The sequence below is a fragment of the Condylura cristata genome, unplaced genomic scaffold (assembly GCF_000260355.1).
Source record: "Condylura cristata isolate star-nosed mole 26May11 unplaced genomic scaffold, ConCri1.0 scaffold00001, whole genome shotgun sequence".
NCBI classification, from domain to species: Eukaryota; Metazoa; Chordata; class Mammalia; order Eulipotyphla; family Talpidae; genus Condylura; species Condylura cristata.
The window spans coordinates 3305157-3321275 of NW_004567102.1; the positions used below are offsets into that span (position 1 = coordinate 3305157).

Here is a 16119-nt window from a genome sequence, read left to right on the forward strand (position 1 = left end):
GTATATTTGTAGCTCTTCTAATTTTTAAGTGGCCTTGTAAGAGTTCTGGTAATTAAAACTGCTTACCAAAAGTATCTAATCATGAACTGACTAAATTATACTTTAAGATTATTTTAAAGTTACTTATACTCTATTTTTCCCATTTCTTTATTTAATTGCTAAGAAAATTGACAACAGGATGATCTCTACCTACCTTTATGGTTTATAATTTTAAAACTAGAGAGAGAAAATGGACATGGTGGCATAGCCTGTCCTGCGATAGCATTTATGATTGACTCTGCTATGCTACATTATTAGATACATTTTTAAAGATTTTTTAAAATTTATTTATGCATATAAGAACTGGAATGTAGGCCAGAGGTATGGGGAGATGAGTGATTTCACCAGAGACAGAGTGGGGAGCAGACCAGGCGACTGACTGAACTACACTGTTGAGGGGAACAGCAGGTGAAACAGAAGAGGTCTGCTGCACCATGTGGGTCAGCTCCCTGGCCAGGGATCAAACTCGTGCTGCAGTGGCTGCTGGTAATTTCACTGTGCTGAGACTGAACCCCTTGCACCACCAGGGAGTCCCCTTTTCTCTTTTTTAATTTTTTTAAAGATTTTTTTTATTGATGCATACAAGACATCAGGTACAGGCAAGAGAGAGTGGGGAGCAGAACAGGCAGTGAATGAAGTACACTGCAGAGGGGAGCAGTGGGGAGAAAGGATTGGTCTGCTGCACCATGTCGGTCAGCTCTCTGACTGGAGATCGAACTCGGAGATTAAACTCAGGCTATAGTGACTATGGATAGCACAGTGTTGTACTTTAATCAGTTGCGCCACCAGGGAGGGCCAGGGAGGACTTTTATCTTACATTTTAAAAGGAGATGTTTATTAGGAAAAAGAGAAGCACCTGCACAGTCACACGTGGGTCAGCAGAGCTGCACATTACATACTTGAAGGCTGGAGTCATTTCTTGATTATTTCCTATTTCCCAAAGAACTATAAAATATATAATATATATATGCAATAAATATATAATATATATGCAATAAATGTAAAATCTAATTAAAGTGGAGTTAGAAATTTGTTTAGCTTCCCCTAGTCGACTCTTATCCCTGCCTAAATCGATTTCTTCCTAATGTCCACTCAGCAGTAGATATCAGAAGCATTTTCCTCAATTGCAAAGAAACTAATAATGTCAAACAAAGAAAGTACTTTCCTAATAGCTTGCATTCTCTCTGGCTTACACTTTTGGGGAAGATAAAAAGAAAAAATCAAATCCTTTGACCTGAAAACCTTCCTTCCAAATTTTAAACACTCATAAACTGTGTGTAAACAATACCAAAATACCATAAACAGGTGCTAGGGATATATATTTAAGTAGGGTAAGAATATCAATGCAAACTTAAAGGTAGCACTGGGCTGAACCACAAATGCACAAGGTTTACTGCATGGTTGCCCACTATATTAAATATATGTATTTTACTAGTTGTAAAATGTCAAGGTTGAATGGTATATAAAAAAATGTTAGTTCAATTTAAAAAAAAAACTTTAAAAATTGGAGTTGGACCCACAATATAAAGCTTTTGATTTTGATAAGCTTTACTAGCTAATCATTCCTGTAAGAAAAATGTCTAGATGTATAGAAGAAAGGAGTAAATTCTGTTGGAACAGGACCTAGTTTGTTTCTGTGCCTGGTTGTGCTAGTTTTAAATCTTAGTTCCAACAACTTGAGAGACAGCCTGGAAGAACATATTTGCTTGTTTTATTGAGCCCAACTTGATGAAAAAGACTACAGATTTTTTTAAAAGTGGGCAAAGAGATGTGCACAATTCACAAAAGAAAACACACAAATATCCACTAACAAAAAAAGATCCTCTCAGCATCACTAGACATCAGGGAAATGCAAATGAAAACCAAAATGAGATACCATTTCACACCCATCAGAATGGCTAAAGTTAAAAACACTGACATTAATAAGGGGTGGTGAATTAATAAGAAATGTGAAAAATCTAAGCTCTTATGCACTTGCTGGTGTGAATGCAAATCAGTCACTGTGAAATCCAGTACAGCAGTATCTTATAAAGTGAATAATGCATTTACTGCATGACTGGCAAGACCATTTCCAGGTGTTTATTTACCCCAAATAAGTGAAAACATAGATATGTTCTATGTTTCTAACAACATCATTCACAATAGCCCCAAGATGGTAATTATGCCAATGACCGATTTTTTAATAAAATGACAATTTATGATTTTCCATACTATGGAATACTACTTGGGAATTCAACATGCATATGTCTCAAAATGATGATTCTAAGTGAAAGAAGTCAAACACTAATGATGACACATAATTCCATGTATATGAAGTTCTGGAAAAGGAAAACGAACAGATACCAGATCAGTGAATGCCTGGGGCTCAGGACCTCGGGAGGGACATGACAACGAAAGGATGTAAAACCCGTTAGGTAGAGAAACTGTTCAAATTTTGACTGTGGTGGTGGTTACAAAATTCACTACCAAAATTCATCAAAAGTTTGTTCCCGGGCCCTCCTTAGTGGTGCCAAGGGGTTAAAGTACAGCACTATGAAACTAGCCACAGCTGCTTCCACATGAATTCGATCCCAGCCAGGGAGCTGACCCACGTGGCCCAGCAGATCTCTGCTAATCCTCCCGCTGCTCCCCTCAGCAGTGTATTTCAGTGGATCTGCCTGTTCTGCTCCCCACTCTGTCTGTGGTGAATCCTCTCACTGCCCCCTGCACCTCTGGCCTGTACCCGAGTTCTGAATGCATAAATAAATAAATCTTAAAAAAAAAAAGTTTATACCCAAACTGTATGAGTTTTATATGTAAATGATCCGCTATTTAAAAACTCAAAATAATATTAAACATTTTAATATGACTAATTGTCACCTACCAATACTAAGTAAATTGTCCAAAGAATCTACAAAACAAAAGGAATGGTGTGAGGATTAAGTGAGAAGATGCCCATAAGGCCCTTGCCTGGCACTGCAGGTACCTATTCAATAATATCTTCCTTTTTTTAAAAAAATATTTTTTTAAAAATTTATGCATACAGAACTGGGGTACAGGCCAGAGGCTCAGGGGCAGTGAGAGGCTTCACCAGAGACAGAGTGGGGAGCAGAACAGGCAGAACAATGGAGTACACTGCTGAGGGGAGCAGCAGGAGGGTCAGGAGAGGTCTGCCGCGCCATGTGGTCACCTGCGGGGCAGGCGGGGATCGAACTCATTCCCAAATGGCTTTAGCTTAGTGCTGTGCTTTAACCCGCTGCACCACTAGGGAGGGCCCTCAAAAATATTTTCTAAGTGAGTCAGGTTATGGCAGCAGAAGGAAGACTGGTGCACTCACAACAAAGTTTAACACAAAGCTTAAAAAGCATCTGAGGGAAAAATTGTATAATAGGTTCTGCATTGATCCAGCAGAATGGGGTAGAAAAAACTTTGAGTGAACTTTGTTTAGAATGGTCAGTGGGGCAATACAACCTCCAAGAAGTTTCAGTTGCTGCACAGAGACCCCTAGAGCTTCTGACTTAGGCCCAGGCCAATATTAGGCTTACTAAGACCCAGTACGATGCTGCGGGGTGAGGTGGTGTGGGGGTGCACAGGAGTGCGGAGGTGGGGCATGGAGCTAGGACTACTAGCTTGAATTTGAGGTTCCTACACAGGACAGTAGTAGCTTGAGTTGGATCAGGGCCCCTAGACTTCACTAGAGAAAAGGCTATTATAAAAATCATATGATAATATCAAGAGATGTAGAGAAAGCATTAGATAAGATTCAGCATCCATTGATGATAAAAACTCTGAAGACAGGAAAAGGAACCTAGCATCTCAATATAATAAAGGTCATATACCACAAAACCAACAGTCAATATAATACTTAATGGTAAAAAACTGAAAATTTTCCCTTAAGACCTGGCACAAGACAAGGATGTCCATTGTTACCACTTCTGTTTAACTTGGTACTAGAGGTTTGAGCCAGAGCTAGCAGACACATAAAGAAGATAAAGGGAATTTAAATAGGAAAAGGGATGATATGATAAATATATAGTAGATTCTAAAGACTCCATCAGAAAGTCATTAAAACAGTAAATGGACACAGCAAAACCAACAGACAAAACTCCAGAGTCTTTTTAGACACAGAAATAAAAAGGAAGAAAAACAAAAATAAATAATTGGGATTACCTCATGTTAAAAAGCTTCTACACAACAAAAGAAAACATAACATGATTTAATAAACATCCTACAAAATGGAAGAAAATACCAACACAATATATAACTGATAAGGGATTAATATCCAAGATATATAAAAAGCTCATACAAGTCAACAATAAAAAAATAATAAATGGGCATTAAATACAAGTAGATAATTCACCAAAGCGGATATCCAGAAGATCAAAAGATATATGGAAAAATGTTCACAGTCACTTCTATTAAAAGAGCTGTAGAGGGCCATCCCTGGTGGTGCAGCAGTTTAAAGCACAGCACTAAGAAGCTAAAGCCACTTCAGCATGAGTTCCATCCCCACTCTGGAGGTAGCCCACATGGCGCGGCAGACCTCTCCTGACCCGCCCGCTGCTCCCCTCAGCAGTGTACTTCCTTGATCTGCCCGTTCTGCTCCTCACTCTGTCTCTGGTGAATCCTCTCACCCTCTGCATCTCTGGCCTGTACCGCAGTTCTGTATGAATAAATAAATAAGTCTTTAAAAAAAATTTTTGAACATGGAGGGCCCTCCCTGGAGGCACAGTGAGTTAAATCACAGCAGTAAGAAGCTAAAGCCACGTAAGCATGGGTTCAATCCTCACCTCAGAAGGTGATCCACATGGGTCGGCTGACCTCTCCTGACCTGCCCGCTGCTACCCTCAGCAGTGTGCTTCGTCAGTGTGCTTTGTCGATCTGCCTGTCCTGTTCCCCAGTCTGTCTCTGTGGAATCCTCTCACCACCCCTGAACCTCTGACCTGTACTCCAGTTCTATATGCATAAATAAATCTTTTTAAAAAATTAAACATGGTTATTGCTGCTTTATTTACAATTGGAAAAACATGGAAGCAGCCCAAATGCCCAAAAGTAGATGATTGGATTAAAAAGATGTGGTACATATATACAATGAAATATTATTCAGCAACCAAAAAAGAGAAACACAAGTCTTTTGCAGCAACTTGGATGGAGTTGAAAAGATCATGCTTAGTGAGATAAGCCAGAAAGAAAGAAAAATACCGGATGGTTTCACTCATAGCAGGAGTATAATGGACCAGGCGAGAAAATAACAAGAATAATGAACAGCCATATACCAGGGACATTTTGTGGGGGTGGAGTGGGGAATGGGATCAAAAACGGGGGGGAGGGAAGTGCACGGGATTATGGTGATGGCACACGGGTGACTTGTTGATGGGAAACCCGCAGGGATTACAATTGAGATGGAAAAAAAAAGTACAAAATGATGTAAAAATAAACTGCTATAAAATAAAAAAAATTAAACATGGAAATACCATGAGACCCACTCTTGGTTGTATATTCACTGAATATGGACCATCGACACAAAAACCTTTATGCTCCACAGTGTTCACAGCAGTATTATATACAATAGCTAGGACATGGGTGCAGCTCCAAGTGTGCACTGAGGGATAGCTAGACCAAGAAGAACGGGTACATCCGTCAATAGAGTGTTATATGGTCATAAAAAGATTTTCAACAAAATCCTTTCTGGAGTTATTTCAACAAAATGGGAGGGAATTTGAAAGAATTGTATGCAGCAAAAGAAGCTAGGCTATGCACAAAAACCAATGTGAAGTGGATTAAAGACCTAGATATGTGAACAGAACCATAAAATACCTGGAAGCAAAGATGGGCGAAACACTGCATGATATACACCTCAGTAACATCTTTAAAGATACAACACTCAATGCAATGATAGTGAAGGAAAGGATAAACAGGTGGGACAACATCAAGTTAAAGAGCTTCTGTACAGCCAAAGAGACATTACAAAAAACAAACAGACAGCCCACTGATTGGGAAAAAATTTTCTCACACAATACTAACGGTAAAGGACTGATCACAAAGCTATGCAAAGAACAGATGAAACACAACAAAAGTAAACAACCCCATCAAAAAATGGGCAGAAGAGCTAAAAAGACACTTCTCCAAAGAAGAAATGCAGATGGCCAACAAGCATATGAAAAAATGTTCAACATCATTCGTAATAAGGGAGATGCAAATTAAAACCACAATGAGATACCACCTCACCCAGTGAGAATGAATGGCACATCTTCAAACAACTAGCAACAACAAATGCTGGCGAGGATGTGGAGAAAAAGGAACTCTCCTGCACTGCTGGTGGGAATGCAAACTAGTACAACCACTATGGAAAGCTGTTTGAAGGTTTCCCAAACTGCTAAACATGGAGCTTCCATAAGACCAGCAATCCCACTCGTAGGCATCTACCCAAAAGATACAGAAACACTGATTCTAAAAGACACTGCCATGTTTATTGTTGCTTTATTTACAATAGGAAAAACACAGAATCAACCCAAACACCCAAAAGCAGATGACTGGATTTATCCACAATGGAGTATTACTCAGCAATAAAAAAGATAAACTCGTGACTTTTGCTGCAACATGGATGGAGCTGGAAGGGATCATGTTCAGTGAAATAAGGCAGAAAGAAGAAGAAAAATACCAGGTGGTTTCACCCATAGCAGGAGCATAAATGACCAAGTGGGGGGCGGGGGGGGAGTAATGAACAACTATATACCAGAGACATTTTATGGGGGTAGAGTGGGGAATGGGATCAAAAATGGGGGGGGGGTAGGGGAGTGCACAGGACTATGGTGATAGCACACAGGTGATTTGGTGATGGGAAGTCTAAGGGAATTACAATTGAGATGGGAAAAGGCACAAAATGATGTAAAAAAACTATTAAAATAATTTTTAAAAGATTCTATAATAAAAATACATATAATTAAAAAAAAGAAGTCATGCTAAAAGCCAGTACTGGGCATTTACATAGCAGACAATTTGATAATATGAAACACTGTGAACACTGGATATTAATAAATATCCTCAGGGCTCTGAGGCTAAGAGGGTACAGGTAGGGAAAGTATAAGAGGACAAAAGGGATAGTGGTGGGGAAAAGAAGAAAATATCTATTAGTCATTGAACATAGATTTTTTTCACCTTCTTATAGAACCACTAACAGGTTATAAAATGTTAATATGATAGGACTTTCAGGGGTCTCTCTGGTGGCCCAATGGGTTAAAGCACAGTATTGTGAAGCTCACAGCAGCCACCTCAGCACATTCAATCCTGGCCAGGAAGCTGACCCACATGGCATAGCAGACCTCTCCTGTTCTGCCTGCTGCTCCCCTCAGCAGTGTACTTCATCAATCTGCCTGTTCTGTTCCCCATGCTGTCTCTGGTGACTCCTCTTACCCCCTACACCTCTGGCCTGTACCCCAGTTCTGTATGCACAAATCAATCTTAAAAAAAAAAAAGATAGGACTTTTATTTTCATAATTCCCAGCCATATTAGTCACACAGCAGGAGTGCTATAAACTTCATTGAAGTAGTTCTTTTATTTATGCATATAAGAGTTGGGGCGCAGGCCAGAGGTACAGGTGTTGAGATGAATCACAAGAGAAAGAGTAGAGAGCAGAACAGGCAGACTGACTGAAATACACTGCAGTGGACAAGACAGGAAAAGTCCGCCACACCATGTGGGTCACTTTATTATACTGGCTGGAATTGAACTCATGTTGCAGTAGCTGTGGATAGCTTCACAGTGTTACAACTTTACTCCACTGCACTGCCAGGGACACACCCACTGAAATAGCCTTTCATCAGAAATTACCAGATTGTTATAGGGATCAGTGGGAAAGAGATGTGAGTGTTCTTAGATTTACTTGTAAGAACAAAGATAGAAATAATTCTTCACCCCCCAAATCAATCCATTCCCAATTTCAGTGATAATATATCTGTTGGAGGGAGAGAGAGGAAAGGAACAGAATTCCTATTATGGAAGCATATTTGAAAATCTTGAGTCATTCTTATTTCAACTTCTTTTGAAACAGACACAGTTCTAAGGAATTTAGAGGATGTAATAAATATTTAGTTAAGAAAACCAGTGAGGGAAACTATCATCACTTCATTCTAGTTTCTGTGACACATTTTATAACAGTAATCAGCTGTCTAAAATTGAGCTGGCTTCTGTCTTTCCAGACTTCCTAGGGCTAAAAAAAGGATGGTTAAACAGTTTCAAAAAGTTTATATGCAGGTATAGTAAACAGAGGAAGTTAGTACACTTCTTGCTATTCCATTATAAATGTAGTTGGTAATCTTAATACTGTAACAATCACAATAATAAACACGAGTGCTTATTATGTGTTAGGCTGTCTGCTAATAAATGGCTATGCAGTATCTCATTTAATTCTCAACATAGTAATTGTATATGTACACTATTTTTTGGGGGGGGAGCTACTTTTTTTTAAAAAAGATTTCTTTCTAAATGCATACAGAACTGAGATACAGGGCAGAGGTGCAGGGGCAGTGAGGGGATTCACCGAAGACAGAGTGGGGAGCAGAATAGGCAGACTGACTGAAGTACACTGCTGAGGGAGCAGTGGGTAAGACAGGCCTGCCTGCTGTGCCATGTGTGTCAGCTCCCTGACCAGGAATTGAACTTGGGCTGAACCAGCTACTAATAGCTTCACAGCTTTGCTTTAACCCATTGTGCCACCAGGGAGGGCCCTATGTACACTATTTTATTACCACTTTACAGATGAGGGAAGGAAGGCTAGCATTTAAAAGATGGCACAGTCAGAGTAATGTATATCTATACAAACAGTATGTAGGTACAACTCAAATTTATATATAATTAATATGTATGGTATGTGAACTTTTAATGCATTTTCTTTCCCAGACAAGCTCTTGCAATTCTATTTTAAAATAAAATTCAAAACAGAATCCTAAAATTAGTGACTTTCCATTGAAATATTTCTATTTATTCCTTTGGGAGAGGTATAATACAAAGGATTAAGCTACAATATTGATGCTCCAGTCCATTCCTTCATTTTGATGAAGTAACTATAATACAGCAGTTACTACTTTAACACAAATATAAAAAGCATAAACTGCCTAACCAACGCTTCTCTTTTTATTTTATATTTTTTAAAGAAACCAGTGCTTTCTTTTTAGTTCTTAACAACTGAACACATATTACAAAGTTTTAGCAAAAGTATTATTTGCTCTATCTTAGTTTTTCTATCATCTTAAGGGGGACTCTAAAAGTATCTGTCATTGTGCTGGTTTTAGACTTAGTTTTTGTTCCTGTACTCTCTACAGAAGGTACAAGAATGGAACTTCAGATTGAATACTAGTTTTAATATTTTCAACAGACTCCTCCTTTTATAAGAACAAGGAAGCTTGTTCATGTTGACATACCAAGGCAACAGTGCAAACCAGGCCCCTGGCTTCTAGCACTGGATGGATATTCTTAGAGACCACCAGTAACTAGGTAGGTGTTTCACAGGCATTAAGTCAACAGTTGACGTTCTATCCAAAATTCTAGGAAACATGAAAAACTCACTCACTATGGAGAGTTTTACTGAGAAATCTAGATAAAGGTGGCAGTATAAATTCTCAGCAGTTCTCAAGTCTGCTTGTAAAGTTAACTGCGGAAAGACAACCTGTTATCTGAAAACTATCCAGTTTTTCAAGACACAAATGCAAAGGGTATACAAAGAATGGGAGGGAAAATAGGAACAAAGAGGTCTGAAGAGGCCATTTACTCTAAGGTCACCTAAATTAAATAATGAGGCCACAATAATGCCAATGAACCTGAAGGCCCCCATCCTGAATGTTGAAAAATAAAATAAGTTCAAATTTCTTATCATTAACTGCTACATCAGAAAAAGGATATGTTTGCTTTTGATTACTCTTCACACCCAAGGTTAATCTCACATAGGCCATTATCACAGTACAGACCTAGCAGAGAAGGGAACAGTGGCTGAGCCAGCACCAGAGCCTAAAGAGAGTGGAGCTGGACAGAAAGCAGGAGTGACCATGATGTAACTTGATTATGGGCACTAGGGAAGGTAGAGTGGCAGGGGCAGCAAGACTTTAACTCCTTAGTTCCTCAGCTGCTCCTCCCAGAATCATGCCTAGTTAACAATTCAATAAAGGTGTAGAATCAGAAAAATAAGAGAATTATAGGTACCACTGAGCCATGATGGTAGACAGAGGATTATCCTTTTCTCCTACATTTAATCTGAGAAGACACAAGAACTATTTGCTTTATATATGGCAGATAAAAAGAAAAGACACTGTTATCTAGTCACTAACTTCTAACAAGCCACATGGTCCACAAATTTGATGATATATGGGCTATTATTTTTATAAGATTTTAAAAAATAAGACATTAACTTATTGGAGGAAATAGTGGCTCTCAACCTTCTTTCCTCAGGACGCTTTTACATTTTAAAAGTTCAAGAACCCGGTGCTCTCCCTAGTGGTACAACGGGTTAAAACACTGCACTTATGAAGCTCTAGGAAGCCACTGTAGCATGAGTTTGATCCCTGGTCAGGGAGCTGACCCACATAATAGGGTCATAATAGACCTCTCCTGACCAGCCCGCTGCTACCTCTAGCAGTGTACTATGTCAATCTGCCTGTTCTGTTCTCCCCACACCGTTTCTGGTGAATCCTCTCACCCACCACACCTCTGGCCTGTACCCCAGTTCTGTAAGCATAAATGAATACATCTTTTAAAAAAAAAAAGATTCGGCTTATATGATATATCATTTGATATCTACCATATTAAGTTAAAATGATTTACTAACATTTAAAATAATAATTCTATTATGTGTTAACAGAAAAATTTGTTTTTGTGGGCCCTCCCTGGTGGTGCAGCAGGTTGGGACACAACACTGCAAGCCTGCCACAATGGCTTCAGTGTGAGTTCGATCCCAGCTCAGGGGGTGACCCACATGGTGCAGCATGTCCCTGCCACTCTACCTTCCCTAGTGCCCATAGCAAGTTACATCATGGTCACTCCTGTCTTGCCTGCTGCTCCCCTCAGCAGTGTACTTCATGGATCTGCCTGTTCTACTTCCTGCTCTGTCTCTGGTGAATTCTCTCACCGCCCCTGCACCTCTGACTTGTACCCCAGTTCCATATGCATAGATTAATACATCTTAAAAAAAAATAAAAGAGGGGTTCTTTTTTTCATATTATGAGCTCTCTGAAGCCACTGCAGCATGAGTTTGATCCCCCACTAGGGAGCTGACCCACGTGGTGTGGCAGACCTCTCCTGACCCACCCACTGTTCCCCTCAGCAGTGTATTTCAGTCCATCTCCTGTTCTGTTCCCCACTCTGTCTCTGGTGAACCCTCTCACCCACCATACATATGGCCTATATCCCAGTTCTCTAAGCATAAGCATAAATAAATAAATCTTTAAAAAAAAAAAGTAAAGAAAAATTTGTTTTTTAAAAAAATTACTACATTTTCTAAAACAAAGAGAAAATTTTGAGGAGTGGAATTGTTTTATAATTTTATGGATGTAAAATATACCTGACTTAAAAGAACTGGAGTTACGTATCTTTTATAATGTTTTGCAATTCTGGCTGAAGTATGTGGGGGAAAAAATCCAAATCTACAAAGATAAATAGTTGGAAATGGTAGAAATGCTTTAATGACCATTTCAGATAAATCTGAAAATGATTATCTGCTTTAGCATCAAAACTGAGTAAGTGGTAGTTTCTTAAAGGTTACATGCAATGTGGAATTTGAAAGCATATCAATGAACTTTTCATATTGTATTATATTAAAATTCAACAGACTAGGTTTACACATTGAATGAATATTTTATCATGAATGATTCTGTAACATCTTGTATTGGTCATTTGGAAAATACTGATTCACTGAGTCATACACATCTTCTAAATATTAACACATTTCACTGTATATTTTAAAAACCACATTCTTTTTTACTAATTGATCTTCATCAGAAGTCAATTTTAAGTTTGAAAAAGCTGTCAAGCTCACAAAGGCAGATACAAAATTTCCAAAACTGTGATGTTCACTTAGAAAATTCAATGGCAGCAAATATTGTCAGCTATTTTCCTTGAAGTGACAGGATCACTTAATTTTCAGGAAAGTATCTGCCAAATGCTGAAAAATCACAGTCTGCTCTTTCAAATAAAAATGGCGTTTTATGAAAAAAGAAATGGTTAGTTCAGCTCTCAGCTAAAACAAGTACTCAAGAGCTTTTCTTTCAGATAACATTATATGTACTTGGATATGCAGAAGTCCTTAATATAAAGCTTCCCTCTGTTACAAAATAATAAAACAGTGAAACTCAAGGATTAAGATGTAATAAAAGTATTTTTTTACACTCAATCAGAACATTCATAAGTGAAACTGGATTTTCTTCCTTATTTACACAATGAATGACAGCAGTGAAGAATCCCTAGCCATTGGTATGGTTTGGCTCTCCTGCCTCCAATGGTCTTAAGCCACCAGAATTTTTACCATTGAAGTTCTTGTACCACCATGCAAATGTCAACATAATAAAAAGTTAAACAAAATCTCTGTATCACTATGAAAGTAAATTTGAAATTATGGGTCCCTAAGGATCTCAGGGAACCCTTAGGGATTTGTGAACCATACTTTAAGAATTGCTCTAAAAATCTCTCCTTTAGGCAAGGACAGACACCCATATAATACAAATAACAGTAACCCTAAGCAAAACACTAGTGAAAAATATCTTCTTACCTTTGCCAAGACTAAAGACAAATGGCTCATTTCTATCATGACTGGAATCAAACTTCTTTCCATTTGACAATTTTCCATTGTAATGGACATAAACCTTGTCTCCAATCATTGGTGATTCCTCACTATTCCCCACTCTTTTGACAATCTAGGAAAAACAAATGTTAGGAAAAAGGTGAAACATTTTACTTAGATTTCAAGAATAAAGCTCACATAATCCATTCTATGTCGGCCAGGCAGGGTTGTAAATAACAATCTGTCCTTTCTAGAGGCTCCCTTGCAGTTCTTTAAATAATCGGGTTAGAAAACCATCCTTCACTAATCTAAATCGCTAATGTTTAGTTTTATTGTTGACTACCCTCAAAACAATTAACCAACAGATCCTGCTTCATTGGCTTAATGTCCCATCCTGTGGCATTAAACTCTCCCAAGTAACAGAGCAAGTTTACAAACTGAGTAAAACCAAAATCATCAGTGGACTTCACAGAATACTCAAAAAGAAGTTTCAAGCAAAGTTTCAAAGGTGAGATTTTAATTACTTACCTTCCTTTTCTAAAAACATTAGCTTTTGACCAGAGCCACTAGTTTGGTTTAATTTCAAAAAGCACAATTACTTAGGTAACAGGTTATATTTCCTATTATTTGAGCATATTCACTGTGTGAAAAAAAGCAGCATTACTGTACAGTTTGATATACTGGATAACTTATTTTCTAGTAAAGGAAATGCCAAAAAAAGCTCCAAGCTGAAAAATATTTAGCTATTGTAAAATCCAATATATTTATTTTGTTCTTGGCAGAGCAAACCACTAATGTCGTTGGTCAGTTCTGGGAAAAGAAAATCAAAGCAGGCTTGCAATGGCATAATTCATTCCGTCAATCATCTATGCCAAATAAATGATTTTTACTAGACAGCAGAGATGGTAGCTAATTACCAATGAAGATCTTTTTGGCAGAAAGGTTTGAATTTTGTCTAAAGAATTCAATTATAATGCTCCTAAAATCTTTGAAATGTGTTCCCTGCCTCACCCTCATTTCACCACTGTGAACTGAGATTCTATAACTTTCTTAGTTCAAAAGTCCAGACAGTCTTCAAAAAATTCATTACTGCAATTCCAGCCAAACAACTGTTAAAATAAATAAACGACTTCAGTAAAGTTGCAGGATACAAAATCAACACATAGATAACAGTTGTGTTTCTATATACTAACAAGGAAATATCTGAAAAAGAATTTAAAATGCTACATTCACAACAGCATCAAAAACAAATACTTAGGAATAAATTTAACCAAGGAGGTGAAAGATGTGCATGCTGAAAACTTTAAGACTTTCATGAAGGAAACATGAATAAGTAGGAAGATATCCTACGTTCATGAGTCAGAAGGATTAATGCTGTTAAAATGTTCCAACTGCCCAAAGCTATTCCTAGATTGAATGCATTTCTTACCAAAATTCCAGAGCTATTTTTCATAGAAACAGAAAAGCAAGCCCAAAATTTGTATGGTACTACCCTATAAACAGACACACAAGACCAATGGAACAGAACTGAACGCCCAACAACATATGAAGTCAACTAATATTACAAGCAAGCCAAAAGTACTCAATGGAGAAAGGAGAATCTCTTCAATGGCACTGGGAAAACTGGGTAATCACCAGTAAAATGAAGTCAAAAAGCTTTATATACTTAAATGTAAGACCTGAAACTATAAAATGCCTACAAGAAAAAAGGAGAAAAAGCTCCTTGGTCCTGGTCTTTACAATAGTATTTGGATACAACACCAAAAGTACAAGTAACAAGAGCAAAAACAAGAGTGGGAAAACAAATTAAAAAGCTTCTGTACTGCACGATAAACAACAAAATGAAAAAACAATCTAAAGAAAGGAAAAAATACTTGCAATTTATATAGCCGACAAGGAGTTAATATTCAGAATACACAAGGAATTCATGCAATTAAAATATCTATGTTTTTAAAATGGTGGAGGAAGTAAAAGTCTTCTATTTTTCCATAGAAGACTTTTTTTAGAAGGTCAACAGCTACATAAAACAATGCTCAACATCACTAATCATCAGTAAAGAGACATCACCTCAAACTGACTGTTGGTAGGAATGTAAATTGGAGTAGCCACCTGTAAAACCCTAAAGGTCTTCAAAAATTAGACACAAAATCATCAGCAATCCCACTCTGGGGTGTATATCCAGAGGAAATGACACCATTCTCTAGAAGAGAGATACCTGCACTCCCATGTTCACTGTAGCATTTTCACAACAGTCAAGTTCAAGAAATAACCTAAGTGCCCATCTATGGATAAATGGATAAAGAAGTGATATGGTGTAGAATGTGTTTATATACTGAGGTGTGTATACATATACACACACACAATATGATATGATGTAAAATATTTATGTTTTATAGATAGATGATGCAAATACACAAAAAGGAACTTCAGCCAGAAAGAGATCATGCCATAAACAACAAAATGAAACATGGATGTTAGGTTGTTAAGGGCACTGTGCTAAATGAAACAGGCCAGAGAAGACAAATACTGTATGATATCACTGATAAAGTTATGACAGAGATAGGTTCTATGAACTGTTAAGACAATTTTATCATTGTGCAAATGTCACAGAGTGTAATTAAATAAACCAAGATGGTGTAGATGACCACATACACAGGATAATATGGTATAGCCTACTGGGACCACTGTTGTTGACTGAGGCATCAATAAATATGGGATGATTACATGTGGACCCCAAAAGTAGCTGAATTCACCATTTCTATTTATGATGAAAAACTCCCAATATAATGGGCATGGAAGGAGAATGGAATAAAAACAGGTACACAGATCAATAGAGTAAAATTGAAAGCTCAGAAATAAAACAACACCTGTATGAGCAACTAATTTATGAAAAGGAATCAGGAGCATACAATGGAAAAAAGAATGGCCTCTTCAATAAGTGGTGCTGGGAAACAGGACGGTCATATATAAAAGAATGAAACTAGACTACCATCACACACCACATACTAAAATCAATTCAAAATGGATTAAACACTTGAATATACTAAATACATAGGTAATAAATTTTTTTGACATCAGTCTTAGTAATCTCTTTGTGGATTTATCTCCAATAATAAGAGAAACAAAAATATAAATAAATGGAACATCAAACTAAAAGGCTTCTGCACAGTGAAAAGGCAGAAGACATTTGTAAACCATATATCAGACCATCCAAAATATATAAATAATTTGTACAACTAAACAACAAAACCCATACTATTCACTTAAAAACTTGGCAGAGGGGCCTGCCCTGGTGGTGCAACAGGTTAAAGCATAGCACTATGAATCTATCTGCAGC

General features: G+C 37.7%; 1 protein-coding gene across 1 annotated transcript in view; it reads right to left on the reverse strand.

Annotated features, from left to right (window-relative positions):
- FKBP5 (FK506 binding protein 5) overlaps nt 1–16119 on the reverse strand; it is a 118301-nt gene that overhangs the window by 47185 nt on the left and 54997 nt on the right. The window contains exon 3 of the mRNA XM_012722434.1: nt 12771–12915. Within this exon, the coding sequence (XP_012577888.1) occupies nt 12771–12915 (145 nt within the window). The remainder of the gene's footprint in view (nt 1–12770; nt 12916–16119) is intronic.